At 38.2% G+C, this 24934-nt stretch overlaps 1 protein-coding gene across 4 annotated transcripts in view; it reads left to right on the forward strand.

The window, feature by feature from the left end:
- Positions 1 to 2991: 2991 nt before the first annotated feature.
- The window catches only part of LOC127453641 (bromodomain-containing protein 9-like), a 33477-nt gene continuing 11534 nt past the window's right edge, over positions 2992 to 24934 (forward strand). The window contains exons 1-8 of one of the 4 annotated variants that reach the window (XM_051720190.1): positions 2992 to 3128; positions 4601 to 4815; positions 5911 to 6000; positions 6076 to 6217; positions 10540 to 10597; positions 13130 to 13274; positions 16196 to 16306; positions 17494 to 17675. In XM_051720190.1, coding sequence (XP_051576150.1) covers positions 3077 to 3128; positions 4601 to 4815; positions 5911 to 6000; positions 6076 to 6217; positions 10540 to 10597; positions 13130 to 13274; positions 16196 to 16306; positions 17494 to 17675 — 995 coding nt within the window. In that variant the 5' untranslated portion in view covers positions 2992 to 3076. Of the gene's footprint in view, positions 3129 to 4600; positions 4820 to 5910; positions 6001 to 6075; positions 6218 to 10539; positions 10598 to 13129; positions 13275 to 16195; positions 16307 to 17493; positions 17676 to 24934 lie in introns of those variants that run through there. The other 3 variants (XM_051720191.1, XM_051720192.1, XM_051720193.1) reach the window with 3 other exon arrangements.

Genomic DNA, 24934 nt, shown 5'->3' on the forward strand with positions numbered 1-24934 from the left:
CTGTAAAACAGCCACATCAGTTAATATAGTTTCACATATGGAACTTCAAAGAGTAACTTCAGGTGTGATGAATTCAGTTGTACCACAGAAAACCACTCCGAGAAGAGACTGTGACTGCTGATCTCCACAAACTGGCTGTACGGATATCTGAGGAGCACGGACACACATGTGAACGAATGGTGACTAGATAAAGGATGTTCAAAAGCTGCTTTTGTTGTTATGTAAGATGCCACACACCTGCCAGACAGTCTGATGGAGAGTTTTGGGGCAAGTCCGTTACACAAAGATGTCTTTCCTGTGCCAGGTGGCCCTGAGGGTTTATGAGAGATACAGCAATTGTGTAAACACGCCATGAGCTGATATTCAATAAAGATTGCTGAGACTTTAAACAAGCTGTGATTGTGTGGAGTCCACGACACCATTCCAGGCAATCAAGTTGCTGTCAACATTTTTGTCAGAGAAGAAAATTGTTGTGGAAACATAATCCAAGAGCTGGAGAACAATGTGAAGGCAACATCTTGTTATAGTAGGCCAATTCATTCTGTGACATGTGAAGATCGCTGTGCATGAATGTGTCTTACTTGTGCTTTGATCAGGGATGTAGCCAGAACTTTTTTTCAGGGGTGGCCAGGTTAGTCCCAGTGATTTTATTGGGGTGGACAAAAAAATTCACTACTGACTGTGACATGCTGTACCAAAAGCAAATTCAATTTATAGATCACAAATGTACACAAGGAATTTAAAGTTATCAATTTATTTCCAATGCCATTCAAAAGAAGGAAAAAAAATTTTTGGCTGCATATATAATAAAACAAGGCTGGGTTGGTGTGGATGTTTGATGCATGTTTTTACTAGCTGTACCAATGTAGTCACGAGTTCAGAACCCAACTTGATCCGCTTTTCCATGTTAGAGTGAGGTTTACACATACGGCACAGCTATCACATACCAGCTGGCTCCTGTTAAATATATATATGTACATATTATTTTATTAACAACAGTTTTAGTCACTGATATTTTGGGCAGAACTATGGTTGCCATGGTACATGTTTGTAAGTGTTATTCACACTGCATTCAATTGATTTTCAACATAAGATTTATTTTGGTTTTTTTTCTACAATTCGAGAGTCTACAATTACAAAACTTTCTGTAAGAGTCTGTCTAAAATCAGAAATGTCTTGTGAAAAAGCAAGTCAATTAATGGATATAGCAAATACAACATGTTTCATGGTTTTGTTTGTTTGGGTCCCGGGAAAACACAAAATGTCATATTTGGATCCTGGGCTGAGAAAGCTTAATAACCCCTGCCCTATACTAACAACAACAACAACAACAACAACAACAACAGAAATACCATGACACTATTGTGTGTTTTGGATATGTATCATAGTATTCTTTTATGTAAATACTATGGTACACTAGCAGTGTTGGGTAAGTTACTCTAAAAAAAAGTAATTAATAACTACTAATTACATCTTCTACAGTGTAATTAGATTACTGTACTAATTACTCTGTCTGAAAAGTAATTGCATTACTTATTACTAATTACTTTCTAAAACCCTGATCAACCTCAACCAGATGAAAAATACAAGGATAGACATGAAACTGTTCTTTTAATTCTATCAAATAAATCATATAAAATCTAATAAATTATTCATGAACTGGCCAAAGAATTTAACCCTTTTGTGACCTTCGGGACATTTTTGTCGTTTTCATTTTTGTTTTTTCAATCATTTTAGTCTGTGTTAATGCCAACGGCATAAATTTTGCCAAAGGTGTGTGTTTTGGGGGGAATTTTGATATTTCAACCTCAGTTCCTATAATACATCTATATTACACTGTGTACACAAAATAGTTACACTCAGGACCTTCAGGACAAAAATGTCCCCATTGAAACCCATTAAAACTGCAATATTTGATCCTAGTGCCATTAAAGCATAAAATCATGAATTCTAAGATATTATTCTTTCATTCCGGAGCCCTGGCTTCAAAATGTACATTTTAATATTTTCCACCAGATGGCGCCATTTTTCTCATGTTTAGCCTATGGAGCAAATACAAGCTTTTCCCCTATTCTCTGTTTGCTGTGGGTGTGTTGGTATGGATGTCAGAGTGTGTTTTGTATGTGTGTATTGAGAAATGTGTGTGTGCGTGTGTGTAAAAACAACAGTGGCATTATGTAAACAAACTGGCATTTAAAGGGTTAAAATCCTGAAAATGAATGAATATTTGGTAGTTATGATCAGGACTGATGTTGGTTAAAAAAATGTATTCATTGAAAGTGGAAAATAATATTAATATATAATATTACTATGGCAGTTTTTTGATGTGGACATTTTTGTCCTCGAAGGCCCTCTGAGCAACTTATTTTTATTGACACACAAGAATTTAAGGGGGCAGTGTTAAATTAGAAAACATATATTTTAACATTAGACGATAAATTTCGATTTTAAATTCACTATTGTTTTATATAGTATTGTTCTATAGTTTATACAGTATTTAACACAATTACATCAGAAGTAACTGTAATTAAATTTCTGAAAATGTAAGAGTAATCCCTTTACTTTTTTCCCAATGAATAAGTAATCTGATTACAGTAATTAATTACTTATGTACATTAACATAGTAATCATTCAGTACATCAGTTTACCATGGTACTATTCACACTACTTTTTGTAAGGCCTATTTGGCTGTGTTTGCGCTGCCTACCTAGTCAGCATTTTTGGGCTGGTCTACTAGTTAGGCAGCTCACTAGGTTTTGAATCATCACGCGCTATCCCCAAATCTCACACGACATAATTGTTTTCAGTTGGCATAATTCTACTCATGTATTGAGTTAATTGTTATTATAAATGAATATGTTTGAATATATCATGTAAATAAATACATTTATTTCATGTTACCTCAGTAATTCTAACTGACTAACAAACTCGAGCTTCCCGCGACGACGGTGACGTCAGCCTGAGATTTTAGTGACGTCAGCCTGGCGCCGGAAGTCAACAGTAGCCGCTAGTGTTGTTGTCGTACTCACCCAGAAATACACTCATATCTCTAAACACACACAAATAAAGACAAACAATGGGGAGAAAACACAAGAAACACAGACCCGAATGGAGAACGGTTGAAGGAGGTAAGTGTTGTGGAATATGCGTGTGAGAATATAATTTGTATTCATTTCGAGTGTTTTGAAAGTGTGTTATTGTTTCAAATGAGGAGTAAAATATATGTTGTGGTCTCAAGGTTATTTTTAATCTATATTGTTCATTCTGGGCATGTTCTGGGGGGACATTCAGTCATTTACTCGTGTGTTTTGATTTAATTTGCCTTTCTTATGTTTTATTGCTGTAGTGTACAACAGTTCTGACTTTAACACTAGAATTCATGATGCTTTGTATAATCTTTAGTTCGATGAAAATATTGTTCTCAAAACTCCCTTAAAATCTACATGATCTGAAATATTCTGGTTTTAACCCTTGTGCGTCAGTAACAATAATTACTCAGAGGTGCTTAGAGGACAAAAATGTCCACGTCAAAAAACTGCCATAAAAATATTATATATTAATATTATTTTCCACTTTCACTGACTTATATTTTTTAACCAACATCAGTCCTGATCATAACTACCAAATATTCATTAATTTTCAGAATTTTAACCCTTTAAATGCCAGTTTGTTTTGCATAAAGCCACTGTTGTTTTTTACACACACACACACACACACACAATTTTCTCAATACACACACACATACAAAACACACTCTGACTCAATTTTATCTGCATCATTTATTCAATTGGCCTGCAGTGCTCTATAATACAGCAAACAGAAAATAGGGGAAAAGCTTGTATTTGCTCCATAGGCTAAACATCAGAAAAATGGCACCATCTGCTGGAAAATATTACATTTTTTTATTTTGAAGCCAGGGCTCCGGAATGAAAGCATACTATCATAGAATTCATGATTTTATTCTTTAATGGCACTGGGATCAAATATTGCAGTGTTAATGGGTTTCAATGGGGACATTTTTGTCCTGAAGGTCCTGAGTGTAACTACTTTGTGTACACAGTGTATTATAGATGTATTATAGGAACTGAGGTTGAAATATCAAAATTCCCCCCAAAATACACACCTTTGGCAACACTTATGCCATTGGCATGAACACAGCTAAAATGATAGAAAAAACAAAAATGAAAAAGACATAAATGTCCCAAAGGGTTAATAAGGAGGTGGAAAGCATTAATAACCTGTATTACAGTATGTTTGGTCTGTGTTTGCAGTCTATGTTGTTTATTTTCAACAAATGTTTCTGTACAGTGCTTGTCTCATGTAGCTATAATCTGCGTTGTTTTGTATTTTGCACGTCTGTATCTCTACAACAATTTCCACCAGCCCTTACCAAATGGAAATATAGATTATACTATAATATGTTAAATTATATTTGCAATTTCTTGCAAGGCAGGACTGTATTCATGTTTGTCATTTGTGTATTGAATTGTGAATGGTTGAGTTATTCTATTCTATTCTAATCAATACTGTAGTAGATTGTCTGGTCACATATCCTAAATTGGGGAATAACTTCTTAATGGTTCTGTGTTTCTTTTGTCAGATTATGAGGACAAGCCTTTAGAGAAGTCCCTGAAGCTGGTGCTCAAGGTGGGCGGCAGTGAAGTGACCGAGCTGTCGGGTTCCGGACATGACTCCAGTTACTTTGATGACCGCTCAGACCACGAGTGGGAGCGCCACAAAGAAAAGAAAAAGAAGAAGAAGAAGAAATCGGAGAAAGAAAAGTACTTGGATGATGATGAGAGGAGGAGGAGGAAGGTGTGTGACTTGACAAAACCAAAACACAGTGTTATTGTACAAACCTGGATTCGAGTTTTTACAAAAACCCTAACTCTGTTTTGAATGTAATTCATCCTAGAGATTTCAAGCTCCGCCCACCAAACTCTGCACAGATCTTCAGCCTGTTCTGATGTAGTTTCCTTTATCTTTTATAACAAATAAGACTAACGGTTTTCCTGTAGCTGACTATCAAATTTACCCCCCAAAATCCCATAGAGTTCATTGAATGTGTAAACCACATTTCAATGCTCTAGCAACCACCCAAAACACTCAAGAAATTGTGTACTGATAACTGCTGCTGTAATAGCTAAAAACTTTATATCTGCTTTTACTTTAAACAGTTTTCTAAAAATGAGCCATTTTTCACTTGTCTGTGAGCTTGCTTGTGTGAATAATCCAATGTTATATCTTAGAGTCCAGAGCAAAATATGGGGTCCAGCAGGAACAGCCTGCTAAATGAGTCATCTGAAAAATATGTTATCTACTATTGATGATATCATCGCAAAAGGGAGGAACTCAGCTTGCTAATGACACCTAGATTGATCTTCTAGTCCACTCAGAGGCTGAGATATTAAATGAAACAATGAGGGTGGTGCTTGAACTGAAAATTAGACTGAATGTCCATGGACGAGCACATCTGTTAGGGCTTAAATGCGTTAGAGCGCCACCTACATTTCAGATCGGCATTTTGTAACGCTTCTAGTGCTTGCTGCCATCTCGTGGAATAAAATAAGACTTTTCGGAGGATGCTGGAGTGAACAGAACTAGAATTACATGCTTACAAAGTTAGGACAACAAAAAAAAAGTTATTTTTTTCTATTTATCATAAGATTGTAAACATATACAATATTTTTTATGACTAATTGGAATGAAAAAATGAGACTGTTAGTCAGCAGTATGTGTAAATGGTGAGCTTTTACATTTGAGAGTTAAAAATTGCAGACGGCAGCCCAAAAATGCCTCAGAGTTGAAGAGGTATTAAGCTTTCAGGCTAGGCTTTGTCAGGCCAATTTCACAGTTTGTCTTGAGCTTATTGTTTACTGTTCTTCTTACTGCTGTATGGATCTCATCCAGGAGGAAAAAAGGAAGAAACGTGAGCGCGAGCAGTTAGAGAATGCTGCTAATGTGCCAGTGGAGCCTTTCACCCTGGCCAAGCCTGTGGAGGTAATGACACTGATGACCTGTTTGATTAATTGAAGTCAGATGAGTGCTTTTACTAAAGGAACTTTTATATATCAGGTGGTTGTAGAGGACAGGAAGAGGAAAAGGGAGAAATTTGAATCTGAACCAGAGGCCGATGAGTTTACCCCTGGAGTGAAAGTGAAAATGGAAGTGGATCAACAAGAGGATTGGCCCGTACGAGCCTGTCGAACTCAACAAGGTACAACAGTGTTGAAATGCAGAATTTAAGAATTGACCCACTTTCAGTTCATTAGTGTGAATTTGGATTGGCCTCACCCCAGAGGATGTTGAATTGGAATGACAGGAAGAGGAATTTTATTGAATTGCAATTTAAAGAATTCAACACATTCACAATTTTGTCAACCAACCTTAAATAATTGTTCATTTATCACTGATTTTGATAAATTATGCTTATTAATTGCCTGCTATGTATAATATCTTTTTTAACTCAACTGGCTAGACGTCTTTTGTCAAAACAATAAACACAGCCATCAAAACATATTTTATTTGTTAGTCAGCATTGCAAAATTATATCAGATAACTTTATAAAACTATAAAACTAAATATTAGGGATGCACCGATACCACTTTTTCTATTCCGATATCGGAAATCTCAGTATCGGCCGATATCGATCACAAGCCGATACCAGTGTTGTTTTTTTGCATAATCAGTTTAGAATATCTTTACATTATTGTGTGGATCTAATTGGGAGTACTCTTTAATATGTAAAGAAACACAAACCTCTAACTACACATTATTTCAATATAAATGTGTAGCTTATTAAGAAACACTTTATTGTTAAATAGTATACTGGATAATGTAGCAGCAAAATTAACAGTAATTCCAGTCTTCACATCTTAGTAGAAAATAAGCTGTTTTTTCTTTTTTCTTTTGCTAAATTTGTTTCAACTTGTATCTGGACTTTAAAGGATTCAGATCTCTTTTTTGTTCAATTTAGTTGTAAGGTATCAGTCCACTTTTCATTCACACAGTTATTTTTTGGAACCCATTCAACTTAAATATTATTATAATTTATAAACAAATGATAATAATAATAATATATCTCAATCATGCACCTTTATCTTTAAAAAAAAAACCATCTGACTTTTATTTTGACATTCTGAACTCTCCAGGAAGTCCTGTATGTGTCTGTTTGTAATCAAGTTCACAGTAGTTTAATTCACTTCTTATTCAAATTCTGGTAAAATGCTCCTCCGGTGCCGTTCTAAATGCATATTATAAATGAACTGAACTATTGAGCATCTACATCTGAGATGCTGTTCGTGAGTAGTGCTCAAATATTGCACACGCGTGAAGGCTAAATATAGCTGCGAGTGCTAGCGGTTTACGTGCTTGTGTGTGTGTGTCAACAGAGTAGCGCCATTCACTAACACGCTGGCACTGCACGTGCATACTATATATTTACTTATTAAACACAGCCTTTTGTGACTGACAGAGCTATCACACGTCTTCAAGTGGCTTTGAATAAAATGCAAATGAGTCATATGAACTACTTTAATGGTGTTTTAATGGTTCTTTTATGTAATTTTTGGAGCTTGACAGTAACGAACATGACTAACACACAGTATCGGATTTGGATCGGGATTGTCGGACCGATACCTGATCCGTCTAAAAGCTTCAGTATCGGAGATCGGTGCATCCCTACTAAATATTGAGTGTATTGGTTATATGATGCATTGAGCTATAATTACGCAAGTGTACTAATAATAAAAGTGAATGAATTCTGACAGACTTTGGGGTAAATTATAATGTTTATGGGTAATTCATATTGAAAAATAACATGTGTTATCAAAACCTACACTCCAAAGTCGCTTTGGAAAAAAGTGTCTGCTAAATGTATAAATGTAAATATATAGGGATGGGACAATATATCAAATTTCGATATATATCACGAACCAAAAACACAACGAACCGTATCGTGGCATAACTCAGTATTTCGAAATTTGCAACATTGTTTTCTGTCCATGTGATCATAAATGAATTGACCCGTCAACCATCATAATCTCTCTATTGCTTGATTTAACCGCTACTGCGTAGTTTTCTACACTGTTTACAGGGTTCACACGAGGTCCTTAAAGTGCTTGAATTTAGCTTTTTGAAATGTAAGTACTGGAATACCTGGAAAATCACCTTGTTTTGATGAAAAGTGCTTGAGATTAAAACAGACCGTTTCCTCCGTGTAATGTGTGTCCATCAAAGATGAGGCGACTCATCTTTAGAGTGTTACTCACTCTACTTGGCAAACGAAGAATTAGAAACAGCATCTAATACCCTGTCTGACTTAACCATGTATTTGCCTCATGCCCATTCCTCCCCCAATCTAACCGCAGGCTTCTCTGGATGCGAGCATGAAGTGAAAATAGGTGTTTGAGAGTTGTACTTAAAGGAGTTTACAGATGTGGAATGGAAACAAAATAATAGGGACTTTAAGCTACATCTGCGGACGGTACGCAACGGAAAAATCACTAAGCAATAATGACGCCGTAACGGAGCATTTAATCATTCAAGAAAAAAAAGGTAGGCTATTTAAAACAGCAAGAGAAGGGATGCTCGCAGTGTAAAATAACTGTCAGAAGAAGAGTTTTACTCTTGTACGATATTAATAGCCTATGTCTGAAACCTAGATATTATTATTAATAGGCTACTGATATTTCTGAGGTTTTTTTTATTCATAGCCTATAATCGTGTGTAATTTAACATACAGTAAGTTTTGAGGTGGATGTTTAGGCTATTTACTGTGTTCACTTTGCATCATCTCTTGTAAAACATAATCTAACATTTACTTTCTTAATCTGTCGCGTACGATCGGCTGTCACTATGGCAAAGAAGAAATGCTTTAGAAATGATGGTTTCGACGTCAGGAAGTGATGTCGAGTACGTGCAATGGAACACAGAACGCTGAAAACCGCACCTGCTGTTAAAGTCCCTATTAAGAATGACAATGTCCTTTTTTGCTTTTTGTGATGTCATGAAAGAAAATATGTGCCCTGCAGAATATTCAGTGTGAGCCTGCATACCCTTAATAATGTGTTTCGTCATTGCTTTTTTTTTTCTCCCAATTTGGAATGCCCAATTCCCAATGTGCTTTTTAAGTCCTCATGGTCTCGTAGTGACTCGCCTCAGTCCGGGTGGTGGAGGGCGAATCCCAGTTGCCTCCGCGTCTGAGACCGACAACCCGTGCATCTTATCACGTGGCTTGTTGAGTGTGTTGCCACGGAGACATAGCGTGTGTGGAGGCTTCACGCCATCCACCGCGGCAACCACGCTCAACTCACCACATGCCCCACCAAGAACAAACCACATTATAGCGACCATGAGGAGGTTACCCTGTGTGACTCTACCCTCCCTAGCAACCGGGCCAATTTGGTTGCTTAGGAGACCTGGCTGGAGTCACTCAGCACACCCTGGGATTCGAACTACTGAACTCCAGGTGTGGAAGCCAGCGTATTTTACCACTGAGCTACCCAGGCCCCCGTTTCGTCATTGCTTTGTATAAATTAGGTTCACGTGAAGAGTATCATGTATAAACATTCATACACACCACATCTGTGCGCATGAGCGCTAGGTATTTTTAGAATACGATTGAGAAAGTAGTCGGATTCAAACATTTACATGACTAATATTTTTCATTATTTTAGGTCTACACCAATCCCCTTCAGTCGGATGGAAATTTCATTCGGATCCAGCTCAATCGGGTCACTTTTGTGTTTACATGAAGGCATTTAATCCAATTGAGATTCTAAACGGATTATTTGGTTGCATGTAAACATGGCCACTTAAAGTGACAGTGACCTTTTTAGCGTTTCTTGTACAAATGAATGTAAACTTGTAAATTGTACACATTATTTTAAACAATGATAGCTCATATCATTATTATATATTCTATTTCATGATATAATAATAATTCATATAATGTAGAGTTTCTGTATTTTTCCAAAGTTACATTTTGATTCTAATAATGATGACAAACAAGTTATTAAAATGTAAATGTACACTTTCACATACTTTTTTCAGGACGTGTTTTGTTCAGTTCTATTGGTTGTTTTGCACCTGATCAGCATGAAAGCTTATTTGTTTGTGATCTTTTCTTATAGAGTAACTCTTATGATTTAAACTTTGACATTTCTATTGTGTATTAAATAACTTTATTTTGATGAGACATAATGAGCATTTTGCTCTTTTAAAAAAAATAAATAAATCTGTAATAAGTGTTACATCGAATCGTGAACCTCATACCATATATCGAACTGAATCGTGAGGTAACCATATCGTCCCATCCCTGTAAATATAATTCAGTTGCCTTAAATTCAAATGACAATACTGCATTCTGTTTGCTACCTCAATTCAGATTTGTTTTCTGAATGGTGCAGAACACTCAAGAAATCAAAATACCAAAATATGGGTTCTTATAGGTTATTGATTTTTTAAAATTATATATACAGTATATTTATATTTATTTGCAGATAAATTAACACCTTTTCACTTCTTTGCTTTTCCTAGACAATGAATCCACTCCTCGCCAGCAGCTCTTGGAGCATTTCCTGCGTCTGCTGCAGAGGTGAGATGTTGCAAAAGCAGACAATTGTGATTTTAAACGTGGACTAAAAATGGTTCAAGGAACGAAAACAAAAAACAAAAATGAACAAAAAATTCAGTTGTTCTGGAGTGAAAACATTATTTTTTAAATGCTGTTAACTGGTTAATTGCATTCCAATAATTGTTTTTTAATAACACCAAAAACCAAAGGGTTTATCACAGTAAATGTTCGGAATTAAGCCACTTCCTGTTGCTCTAAAAATGGGGCTTCACTATTTTTAGTTGAACATGAGCATGTGTTTTGATTCTGAAGGTGATCACACATTTCTTTGCCTAATTGCACATTTTGGATGTAGCTCTTCGTGACATACTAAAGACCTTTTAGACAGCTATATATAATTACTACATATACATGCATGATTCAGATGCAAGGAAAAATATGGAGGTAATCAGTTGTTTCCAAGTCTGCACTGGATTATTGTTAGATATGAAGCATTAATATACAGGTGCATCTCAATAAATTAGAATGTCGTGGAAAAGTTCATTTATTTCAGTAATTCAACTCAAATTGTGAAACTCGTGTATTAAATAAATTCAGTGCACACAGACTGAAGTAGTTTAAGTCTTTGGTTCTTTTAATTGTGATGATTTTGGCTCACATTTAACAAAAACCCACCAATTCACTATCTCAAAAAATTAGAATACATCATAAGACCAATAAAAAAAATATTTTTAGTGAATTGTTGGCCTTCTGGAAAGTATGTTCATTTACTGTATATGTACTCAATACTTGTTAGGGGCTCCTTTTGCTTTAATTACTGCCTCAGTTCGGCATGGCATGGAGGTGATCAGTTTGTGGCACTGCTGAGGTGGTATGGAAGCCCAGGTTTCTTTGACAGTGGCCTTCAGCTCATCTGCATTTTTTGGTCTCTTGTTTCTCATTTTCCTCTTGACAATACCCCATAGATTCTCCATGGGGTTCAGGTCTGGTGAGTTTGCTGGCCAGTCAAGCACACCAACACCATGGTCATTTAACCAACTTTTGGTGCTTTTGGCAGTGTGGGCAGGTGCCAAATCCTGCTGGAAAATGAAATCAGCATCTTTAAAAAGCTGGTCAGCAGAAGGAAGCATGAAGTGCTCCAAAATTTCTTGGTAAACGGGTGCAGTGACTTTGGTTTTCAAAAAACACAATGGACCAACACCAGCAGATGACATTGCACCCCAAATCATCACAGACTGTGGAAACTTAACACTGGACTTCAAGTAACTTGGGCTATGAGCTTCTCCACCCTTCCTCCAGACTCTAGGACCTTGGTTTCCAAATGAAATACAAAACTTACTCTCATCTGAAAAGAGGACTTTGGACCACTGGGCAACAGTCCAGTTCTTCTTCTCCTTAGCCCAGGTAAGACGCCTCTGACGTTGTCTGTGGTTCAGGAGTGGCTTAACAAGAGGAATACGACAACTGTAGCCAAATTCCTTGACATGTCTGTGTGTGGTGGCTCTTGATGCCTTGACCCCAGCCTCAGTCCATTCCTTGTGAAGTTCACCCAAATTCTTGAATCGATTTTGCTTGACAATCATAAGGCTGCGGTTCTCTCGGTTGGTTGTGCATCTTTTTCTTCCACACTTTTTCCTTCCATTCAACTTTCTGTTAACATGCTTGGATACAGCACTCTGTGAACAGCCAGCTTCTTTGGCAATGAATGTTTGTGGCTTACCCTCCTTGTGAAGGGTGTCAATGATTGTCTTCTGGACAACTGTCAGATCAGCAGTCTTCCCCATGATTGTGTAGCCTAGTGAACCAAACTGAGAGACCATTTTGAAGGCTCAGGAAACCTTTGTAGGTGTTTTGAGTTGATTAGCTGATTGGCATGTCACCATATTCTAATTTTTTGAGATAGTGAATTGGTGGGTTTTTGTTAAATGTGAGCCAAAATCATCACAATTAAAAGAACCAAAGACTTAAACTACTTCAGTCTGTGTGCACTGAATTTATTTAATACACGAGTTTCACAATTTGAGTTGAATTACTGAAATAAATTAACTTTTCCATGACATTCTAATTTATTGAGATGCACCTGTAGATTTGATGCTGCTGAGTTTTGACTGAGAAGCAGATCTGTAATTAAAACAAATAATTGAAACAAAATAAAGATTATGTTTAGTCCAAACGTGAGATTTGAGAAGAGAGATTTATGGTACTAATTGATTTTAGATGGCCAGATGTATATTTGAAATAATTAAAAAAAATGTTTGGGATATATTTAATATTAAGAATACATTTACTGAAAATACCTTATTTTATTTAGGCTACTGTATACTAAGCTTGCTATGATTTTAAACAGAACGTTATTAACCGATCTTTTCTTTCACTCTAACCGGTTACGTATTTGAAAGGAGGCAGCAAAATGCCAGAAATGGAATGAAAAAATACAGTTTCTGCTCATAATGAACATAAATGAATTTTCTTTTAGTTTTTAGTCCCTGATTTTAAACTTCAGATCTTTCATCGGATCTGGATTATATGAGGACAATGTTTGTTTCTCAACAGGAAAGATCAACACGGATTCTTCGCCTTCCCTGTAACAGACGCCATCGCTCCGGGCTACTCCAATATAATCAAACATCCCATGGACTTCAGCACAATGAAGGACAAAATCACAGGAAACGAATACAAAACAATCACAGAATTCAAGGTACTGATACTCAAGTGTCCTGCATATCAAAGATGCTGATTAGATCATGCAAGATTTCATTTTCAAACTGATACAAATACTTGGTAAAGATCCAGTTCAGTCACTTAACGAGCACTTTTTTATTTCATAATAAAACAGAAAGTTGGGGTGGGACATATTGAAGGGCTCATCCCCTTTTTAGCCAATAGGCTTTAGTTTACATCACAGCCATGAACCATGATTTGCTACACTGAAAACCCTAATAAGTTGACTTTACTCAACTGATTGAGTAAACTAGTTCCCTCAGTCTAACTGAGTAATGGTGTCTCGAAAACGTGTGTAATTGAGTTCACTTAACTTGGTGATCATATAGAATGAACTTAACTATATAAGGTAACTAGATGCAAGTAGATTTAACTCAGATTTGCTGTTTAAATGTTGTTTCTACTAATTTTAATTAGACTCAAATTTAGATCATACAATAATTATTAAGAGGTTCTGAGATTACAGGGAATACCTCTTTTAAGAGCTTAGTTGGTATTGGATCTAACATACATGTTGTGGCTTTTGATGTTTTGATAATTTTTGTTTTTTTACTTATTTGACATTATATACACTATATTGCCAAAAGTATTCACTCACCCATCCATATAAATGAATTCAGGTGTTCCAATCACTTCCATGGCCACAGGTGTATAAAATGAAGCACCTAGGCATGCAGACTGCTTCTACAAACATTTGTGAAAGAATGGGCCGCTCTCAGGAGCTCAGTGAATTCCAGCGTGCTACTGTGATAGGATGCCACCTGTGCAACAAGTCCAGTCGTGAAATTTCCTCGCTACTAAATATTCCACAGTCAGCTGTCAGTGGTATTATAACAAAGTGGAAGCGATTGGGAATGACAGCAACTCAGCCACAAAGTGGTAGGCCACGTAAAATGACAGAGCGGGGTCAGCGGATGCTGAGGCGCATAGTGCGCAGAGGTCGCCAACTTTCTGCAGAGTCAATCGCTACAGACCTCCAAAGTTCATGTGGCCTTCAGATTAGCTCAAGAACAGTGCGTAGAGAGCTTCATGGAATGGGTTTCCATGGCCGAGCAGCTGCATCCAAGCCATACATCACCAAGTGCAATGCAAAGCGTCGGATGCAGTGGTGTAAAGCACGCCGCCACTGGACTCTAGAGCAGTGGGGACGCGTTCTCTGGAGTGACGAATCACACTTCTCCATCTGGCAATCTGATGGACGAATCTGGGTTTGGCGGTTGCCAGGAGAATGGTACTTGTCTGACTGCATTGTGCCAACTGTGAAGTTTGGTGGAGGGGGGATTATGGTATGGGGTTGTTTTTCAGGAGCTGGGCTTGGCCCCTTAGTTCCAGTGAAAGAAACTCTGAATGCTTCAGCATACCAAGAGATTTTGGACAATTCCATGCTCCCAACTTTGTGGGAACAGTTTGGGGATGACCCCTTCCTGTTCCAACATGACTGCGCACCAGTGCACAAAGCAAGGTCCATAAAGACATGGATGAGTGAGTTTGGTGTGGAAGAACTTGACTGGCCTGAACAGAGTCCTGACCTCAACCCGATAGAGCACCTTTGGGATGAATTATAGCGAAGACTGCAAGCCAGGCCTTCTCGTCCAACATCAGTGTCTGACCTCACAAATGCGCTTCTGAAAGAAAGGTCAAAAATTCCCATAAACACGCTCCTAAACCTTGTGGAAAGCCTTCCCAGAAGAGTTGAAGCTGTTATAGCTGCAAAGGGTGGGCCGACATCATATTAAACCCTATGGATTAAGAATGGGATGTGACTTAAGTTCATATGCGTCTAAAGGCAGATGAGCGAATACTTTTGGCAATATAATGTATCTCTGGGTGTAAGGTGTATATAAGGACTTTATGTATGTAAGGTGTACAATAAGGTGGCTTCAAAAACTGATTTTGTTAGGTTCCCAATCATGTATACTGTATCTGAGAAAAATGTTGTGTTGATACAACAAAGCAATCAAAAGTTATAGCACTATAAAAATAATTTATCATAGTGTCCAAAAGCCTCTCCAAACAAATAAAACATAATAATTGTACATAAGAACTAATTACACATGCAAACGCAACAATGACTAGCATGCAGACATGATTTTAGTAATGAGATTTCACAGAATGAGTTTCATTCTGTGTCATTTGAGTCATCATTGAGTCTGTGTCATGTATTTGGCGCCATCTCCTGGTGGCCATATGTAACATTGTGCTTCATGTGGATTATCTTATGATCTATGCATCTGATTACCTTGTGTGTGGACTCGTTTGAAAGATAATCACCTCTTTTAAATAATGATATGTGATATTATATGTTCTGTTAATTTTTTGTGAATATTTAAGCAAAAACACGCCATAAAAGCAACACCAACATAATTGTCAAAGATATATACTTAGCTATTACTCGCTATACTTTGTCTGCGAGTAAAACAAATAAGCTGGTTGTATTCTACTCTTTGAGAGCTTTCCAACAACATATGACACCTGGCTATTTGATGAGTTTGATGTTTAAACTGATTACAATAATATATACAGTGCAGTTTTTTTTAATCAATTATCAAAACAGAACACTTCTTATTTGTCTGCAAATTTCAAAGCACTTGTTCAGTTTTGGTCATAATGCCTACATGCATTGTAAAGTAGAGCTTCTTGCTATTTTGTGCTGGTCAAGACTGTATTTATTCTCGCGGGATCGCCAGCGGGCGCCAACTTGATTTATCCAGTAATGGCAACATTAGGGTTTACAGTGTACTTGCTAAAAGACGGACCAAATGCCACAAGACTCCAATTTTGATTTCATGGGGTCTTTCAAATATGTTGCATGCTGTACTTTCTAATTTATGATTAACAACTGTAAATAAATAAAAAACTTTCATCTGATCTATAAATTTGTGTCTCTAACATCTCCAGGCAGACTTCAAGCTGATGTGTGATAACGCCATGGTTTATAACCGACCAGAGACGGTTTACTACAAGGCTGCAAAGAAACTCCTCCACACAGGCTTCAAAATGATGAGCAAAGTAACATGATAAATGCAGTTTCTTATTCTCAACTGTTTGTTGTTCATCATCCAATACTTCATTGCCATTCAGATAAAATACCATTCTAATGCGCACGATTGAGTAATGAGTACGATACTAATAATCGTAAATCTAGTGTAAGGTTAGGGTGATATATCCAGTGGGGTCCAAAAATGCTTCCATTTTGCATTTTTATAATTAAATATACATTTTTCATACCAGCACCAATCCGATACCTGGATCGGTTTCGGCTCCAATACTGACGTTTTTAAACGGATCGGGTATTGGTCTGATGAGCCCGATCCAAATCCAAATTCAGTGCTACTCATGAACAGCATCTCAGATGTAGATGCTCAGTAGTTCGGTTCACTTATTGCATGTAGAGCGGCACCGGAGGAGAATTTTACCAGAATTTGAATAAGAAGCGAATTAAATTAACACTTACTGGACTTCCTGGAGTGTCCCAACCGTCAAAATAAAAGCCAGAGAGTTTTAAAGTTAAAAGTGCAAGACTGAAATAAATTACTGTTGTATTTTAAAAATCTAAAAGTCAACAATAATAATAATTTATTATTATAATCATTCATATTTGTTTACAAATTACAGCAAAATTTAAGCTAAATGGTTCCAAAAAATCTGAATGTAAAGTGGACTGATATCTTACAACTAAATTAAACAAAAAAGAGATCTGAATCCTTTAAAGTCCAGATAGAGAAAAAGTGGTATCGGTGCATCCCTACATATAATACTATCAGCATAACAATTTGAGTAAATAACTGAAATTAATTTGAGAATTTCTTGGTATTTGGTATGTCCCTTTTTGCTTTAATAACAGCATGCACTCAGTAAGACCAAGGAAATAGTGCAGATTTGTAAATGTTTGTTGTCAGGACTTTAATTTGTTTTGCATTTTTCTAAATATTACAACTTTGTTTCCAAGTTTAAATGAAATGAAAAAGAAATCAAAATTTTCAGTGCAGACCCCACTGGATCCCACTGTTTTGATGCACGTGACGTGATTAATTTGGCTCGAGTGTATTGTGCCTAAAAAACATAAAATCTCATTCTTTTTCTCAATCCATTCCGCACTGGCCATTCCTCGCCCTCCCATCTCCATGGCATTCCTCAGGCCTCCCGCAGGAGGAGTAAATGGGTGCTTTGTTGCTGTATTTGTGCTATGTTCACAGGAGCGGCTGTTAGCTTTGAAGCGCAGCATGTCTTTCATGCAGGACATGGATTTCTCTCAGCAGGCTGCCATACTGGGAGACGACGAAATCGCTTCTGAGGAACCTGTGCCTGAGACCATTCCCATCCACACCGAATACCCCAAAAAATCCAAAAAACAGCCCGCCAAAGAGCCTATCATCAGGTAAAGCTCAAGCTGATGATGATTTACGGTGCTTTAATGAAAATTAAAGTTATTATGTACTCACCCTCATGTTCTTCCAAACCTGTATGACTTTCTTATTTCTGTGGAACACAAAAGGTAAATTTATTTATGTATTTATTTATTTTATTTTTTTGCGATTTAACATTTTTTATTGATTCAACCATTAAATATAAATAGCAGAACACACATATACAGAATCGATATCCAACCCCCACTACCCCCCCACCCGACTCCCAACAACACTCCAGTGGTCACACAACCATAGACACACAACAAAAATAAATAAAACAATCACACACATAAAACCCCTACACCTCTCTCTCCACTGTCCCTCCCCGAGAGCCCTCCAAAAAAGACAGATATCTGCCCCACTTCTTCACAAACATGTCTAGACTCCCAAGTCTTCTGGATACCCCCTCCTCAAGAGCTGCCACTCTGGCCATCTCTGAACACCACTCCTGAAACGGGGGCGCTCCAGCCGACTTCCAACTCCTCAAAGTGATCTATCTGGCGATCATAATACTAGTTAGGACCCAGTTTTTCATGTGCTTATTCTCCAAATTAATGACTGCCCTATCTCCTAAGATACAGAGTCTGGGGCAAAATAAAATTTGAGAGGCCAAAACTTCGCACATAAAACTCTGAATCCTCATCCAAAATTCTTGCATCTTAACACATCCCCAAAAGACATGGGTTGTGTCTCCATCTTCTGATTGACATCGCCAGCAGGTGGGTGTGTCTTTCAGACCAAGCCTATGCAATCTAGAGGGGGTCCAATAGACTCTATGTAAAATCTTAAATTGCATGAGGCGAACCCTTGCGTCTCTAGAGATTCGAAGTTTTTTAGAATCCCAGCCCACTCTCCCTCCTCCAATACCAAATGTAGATCTTTCTCCCATAGTCTCTTAAGAGAAGTTGAAGTTCCGTCTCCCAAACTCTGAATTAGTAGAGTGTAATACACCGATGCCTCATGAACTTTTCCAAAAGCAGTAATCACCACTCCCAGAGTATCTGCCGCTTTAGGAGGGTGTAAACTACTCCCAAAAACAGTACAGAGCAGGTGGCACAGCTGTAAATACTTACAGAACTGAGATCTAGGAATCCCAAAAAGTTGAACCAAATTTTGAAAGGATCTCAACACTCCATTCTCATATAGGTCACCGAGTGTAGTAATCCCCCTCCCAATCCACTCTGACCAGCAAAAAGGGGACTTGTTGATGCATAATTTGGGATTCAGCCATATGCTCGAGGCAACATTTAAAAAAATGTCAGAATTAAACAGTCTGGACACTTTGTGCATACCGAGTTCAAGTGCGAGATAACGGGATGTAACTTAGCTTCTCCGATTAATTTGATAGAAAGGCTCTGCAGTGGCGAAATAGGGGCAAGAGCTTCTTGTTCTATACAGAACCAGGGAGGGGCTCTCTCAGGTGGAAGTGACCAATGAGCCAAATGTCTGAGACTGAATGCATAATAATAAAATAAAATCTTGTGTAGGCCTAGCCCATCCCCGTCAATCGGCCTATGTAACTTATTGAAATGTCATTTGGGATGCTTACCATTCCAAATGAAGGACTTTGCTATGTTATCAAATTGCTTGAAATAAGAGAGGGGGACATCTACAGGGAGAGACTGCAGTAAGTAATTGAATTTTGGAATACAATTCATTTTAATAACATTAACCTTCCCAGTCATCGATAAATGTAATGAATCCCACCTGCCCACATCGCTCAAACCGTTTTATTAAGGGGTCAAAATTAACTCTAACTAAATCACACAAATTTGCTGGAAATAAAATTCCCAAATACTTAATGCCCTGTTTGGGCCACTGGAAAGCACCCGGCTGGAAAGCCGTTTCTGGGCAGTATGCTGTCGGATTTAGACCAATTGACTCTATATCCTGAAAACTTAGAAAAGGAATTAATAATTCTGTGGAGGCAAGGCATAGATCTAGTGGGGTCCGAGATGAATAATAAAATATCATCTGCGTAAAGCAAGAGTTTATGCGCCATACCTCCCACCACCACCCCTGGAAAATCATCTTCCTTCTTATCGCAGCTGCTAATGGTTCCAGGGCAAGACAGAACAATAACAGGGAAAGAGGGCAACCCTGCCGAGTGCCCCTATTCAGAGTAAAATAATCTGAAATTAATCTATTTGTTTGTACCGCTGCTACTGGGTGTCTATAAAGTAAATTAATCCATCCAATAAACGTACTCCCGAACCCGTATATTTCCAAAACCTTAAAAAGATAATCCCGTTCTACCATATCAAACGCCTTTTTCAGCGTCAAGTGAGATGGCAGTGACCGGAGACTGATCATTCGCCACTGACCACATGATATTGATGAGACACCTAATGTTATCAGTAGAGCTGTGGCCCCGAATAAACCCCACCTGATCTATATGTATAAGAGATATAAATTTACTTAATCGATTAGCCAGAATTTTTGACAAAATTTTTACATCTAACTGGATCAGGGAAATTGGACGGTAACTTTTACACAAGGATCTTTGTCCTTTTTAAGAATCAGACTGATCCGGGCTTGTGTCATGGTTGGCGGAAGCTTTCCATTCTTTAATGATTCAGTATAAATTTCTAACAAAAGTGGAGCCAGTTCTGTAGCATAAGATTTGAAAAGCTTGGCGGCAAAGCCGTCAGGCCCCGGAGCCTTGCCAGTAGGTAGGGCCTTAATAACCTCGCCAAGCTCCTCCAAGGTTATCTCAGAATCAAGAGAATTGTTTTGCTCAGTCGTCAGTTTAGGGAATTCTAATGGTTCCACAAAGTTTCTAATATCTTCATCAGTAGACGAAGACATGGAACTATAGAGATCAAAGTACAATTCTTTAAAAGCATTATTAATATCAATGGCCGAGGTAAATATTTCACTGAGGGAATGGTAGAAAAAGACTCTCTCTGCATTATATATCTAGCCAAAAGTTTTCCTGCTTTGTCCCCCGACTCAAAGTATGACTGTCTTGCCCTGAATAGCCAAAACTCCACTTTCTGCGACAAAATAGTATTATATCTATATTTCAATCGGGTCAATTCTCTGAGGCCATCAGCTGACATACGGTGCTTCAGCTTTGCTTCTGCATTTTTAATATTTCCTTCCAATTCCACGAGTTCTCGTGCTTTGGATTTTTTGATGAATGAGGCATACTGTATGATCCGGCCCCTAAGAACCGCCTTAAGTGCCTCCCAAGCCACGCCCACAGAGGATACTGAGGACCAGTTGGTCTCCATATAAACACTGATTTCAGTCTTTAACAATTGTTGGAATTCAGGATTTTGGAAAAGGGATACATTAAAGTGCCAACTATATGATTTATTTTTCTCTATATGTGGCATCACCTCTAAACTCACCAGGGCATGATCTGAGACTAAAATGTTTCCAATTGAGCAATCCACAACAGATGAAATGAGGGATTTGTATATAAAAAAAAAAAAATCTATTCTAGAATAAATCTTATGGACTGATGAAAAAAATGTATAGTCCCTACCAGATGGGTTCAAAAGTCTCCAGATATCTGTAAGACCAAGATTTTTACACATCCTGTGAAGTGTCAATGTTGCTCTAGGGGGCTTACACACTTTTGCTTCACTGTGATCAAGGACTGAGTCCATCAAAAGATTAAAGTCTCCTCCCAAAATTATATCATGAGAGGTGCCAGCGGTTTGCAGCATCCCTTCAAGATCTATTAAAAAAAACCCTGATCATCAGCGTTAGGTGCGTAAATATTAGCCAAAATCAACCTTTGCCCCTGAATTTCAGCTAAAACAATAATGACTCTTCCTAATTTATCTTTAATCTGTTTGAGACATTTGAATTGTAAATGTTTACTTATCAGTGTAATGACTCCCTTGCTCTTACTCGAGCCAGCACTAAAGAAAACATGTCCACCCCATATCTTCCCAAATTTTTCCGCTTCCTGCGGGGAGAGATGCGTTTCTTGAAGAAACACTATATCATATTTCTTACGTTTAAGAAAAGTAATAACCTTCCTTCTTTTTATGGGGTGCCCCAACCATTTACATTCCATGTGGAGAGAGATAGTACACTCATATTAACATTTGACATTTTGATATAGTAGAAAAAATAAATTGTGTGTCAAAAACAAAACTGTACAGACCACATTCCCCATTAGTGAAACAATCAAACCCTAAACTTACCCCCGAACAAAACAAACAGAAAAAAGAAAAATGTGTGCATTAACCCCACGTACGAGAGCGCCAACCGGCGACAATCCCTCTAAACTCAAAAGGTCCATGAACGCCCACGAGCCCCCACGATAACTTTGCCATCGGATTGCACAATTTTGCCTCACAAATTTGTGAAGCAAAATTACATAACAGAAAATACTTTGTAAAATAAACCCCAGCCAAAAGGAAGAATGAACTCAAAGAACATGTAGATTAATTTACAGAACTGTTTTAAAGGTGTGATCCTCCACAAAACAAATTTCAGCTGATATAAAACCGTTCAGTTTCACGGATAGACAAACGAATGTTCAGTGAGCCAGCCGTTATGAGCTCAGCGGATGACATAATCATTCCAGTGTCCCGTAAACGGCACAAGCTCCGGCCTTTAGGTGGAGCCAACACAAAAAGAAACAAAACCGACATCCCGGTTCCCCGGATGGTCAAGTCAATTCACTCGGAGTCCGCATAAAAGTATATACCATGACTTACACAATCCATCAACTTTATAAAAGACATCTTTGTGTGATCATGTAGATATATTGCAGTCACCCATAGTGTCCACTCTCAAACTGGCCGGGAACTTCCATGCAAAAGTAATCTTCCGTCAATGCAAAAGCTTCTTCAAGGAAAGTGTTATTCACAAAGCAAACTCCAGCCGCTAGACGGAGTCAATGCAAAAAGAAACCAAAATGACACCCAGCTTCCTCAAAAGCCAGAGTAAGTACAGCGAGTCAACCCACTCACATGAGAAACATCCAATGGTTTACTCACCCATTGATTCTAAAAAAAGACATTGCCTGATTGGGACATGTAAAAACTTTGCGACTGTCCTTTGTTTCTATTCTCAGTTTGGCCGGGAACATCAATGCAAAAGTGATCTTACGCTGATACAAGAGTTTCTTGCATTCCCTGAACCGATCTCGTTTCTCTCTTGTCGAACTCACAAAATCCAGGAACAAGAAAATATTATGATTCCTCCAAGAACACTTCCCTTTGCTCCTCGCTTGGTGCAACACGAGATCTTTATCGGATGACCTCAGAAATTTGGCCAGGATCGATCGGGGCCTTTCTCCCACAGATCTCCAAGCAGGGACTCTGTGAGCTCGCTCGATTTCCAGCTTGTGGCCTGTTATGTCAAGCAGACTCGGGAAGAGCTCGTCTATGAATTTTACCATATCTATGCCCTCCTCATGCTCAGGAATTCCAACAATTCCTGTGGCTTCTATTCTCAAGATCTTCAAGCTTTTCAAGAATACGTTCCAGATCAACTTTGGTCGCAGGCGGATTAGCGAATAATTCCCTCTCCGAAGACTCCAAATAATCGATTCGTTTCTCAGTGTCTGACACTCTTGTAACTAACTCAGTGAATTTTATTTCCATTGCCGTAATCGATCGACGTATTACAGCGAGATCCTCCCAAGTCAGCAAGAACCTTTGTCATCATCACTGATATGTTGGACAACTGACGCTGGATCTCTTCTCCCGCCACGCCATCTAAATCGAGTCTCCGGTCTGTAGGCCTGTCGGGGCTTTCATCCTGAACACGTAAGTGTCTTATAATGTCTCCAGAGCCTGATGATTTTGACTTCTTTGCCATGTTTTACCTCAAAGAGCAAATGTGTAACTGGGTGTATCGAATTTCACCAGATTGTAACATGAAAATAATTAAAAATTTAGCAAAGTGCGCAGAGCTCGTCGCTCACACGTCTGCTTCTTGCATGGCGTCACGTGACTTCCAAAAGGTACATTTTTAAAGAATATCCTGGCCACTCTTTTACATAAAATAAAACATATTATGTTGGGCAATTCCTCTGAAATGTTAACCACATCAATTAGAAATAAAAACAAGGAGCAAAACGGCCTTTTAAATTCTACAGTGGTGTAATGGATAAGGGAAAATGCCATCCAGACCGCTAGAGGGCGCCGCTTGCTTACACAATGCTGACTGAAGAGCTGATTACAGTCTATTTGTAAACACAGCCTTTCAAGCCTTTATAATTGCACAAGACCTTATTTCGATTTCAAACTTAACTCAATCAGTCATGCAGCATTAATGGATACCATACCAAAGTCTGTGTCTATCATTATTTCTGGATTGTGCATTTAAATTCAAAGAGTTTTTATAAAGTGTGTTGATAATTAAATATAAATGAACCTTTTCGGTTTTTCATATCTGCGTTTTCATGTTTAAAACCGATTTGCCTATGGTTTTAATCTGGTCATTAATTGGCTGATAAATATCGGCAGCCGATACATCGGTGCATCCCTAGTTTGAAGTCAGATGAAAGGTTAGTGTTAAGAACAGACTGAAATATATGTTATTCACTAATAATCTCATTAGCATTCGCATTCATATTAAGAAATGGTGTTGTCAGCGAACACGGATACACCTGTTAGAATATGTGGATTAGAGACTGAGAATTGAGATCTTTAATCACTTATAATCATTCATGAATGAATCATTCAGACCGGTTATGTAAACTGGATCAATTTTATCATTGAAAGAGATTCGACTCAAACTAATCGTTCATTTACAAATTGGAAATTGTTACTTCTCTCATCAACATGCCATGGAGAGCTAGAACAGATGTTAAGATTTTCAGTTAATAATAACTTTACCTGGGGGGCCTGGGTAGCTCAGCGAGCAAAGACGCTGACTACCATCCCTGGAGTCGTGAGTTCGAATCCAGGGTGTGCTGAGTGACTCCAGCCAGGTCTCCTAAGCAACCAAATTGGCCTGGTTGCTAGGGAGTGTAGAGTTACATGGGGTAACCTCCTCATGGTCACTATAATGTGGTTCTCGCTCTCGGTGGGGCATGTAGTGAGTTGTGCGTGGATGCCGTGGAGAATAGTGTGAAGCCTCCACACGTGCTACGTCTCCGCGGTAACGCGCTTAACAAGCCACATGATAAGATGCGCGGATTGACGGTCTCAGACGCGGAGGCAACTGAGATTCGTCCTCCGCCACCCGGATTGAGGCGAGTCACTACGCCACCACGAGGACTTAGAGCGCACTGGGAATTGGGCATTCCAAA

This window comes from Myxocyprinus asiaticus, chromosome 16 (genome assembly GCF_019703515.2).
Source record: "Myxocyprinus asiaticus isolate MX2 ecotype Aquarium Trade chromosome 16, UBuf_Myxa_2, whole genome shotgun sequence".
In the NCBI taxonomy this organism is placed as follows: domain Eukaryota; kingdom Metazoa; phylum Chordata; class Actinopteri; order Cypriniformes; family Catostomidae; genus Myxocyprinus; species Myxocyprinus asiaticus.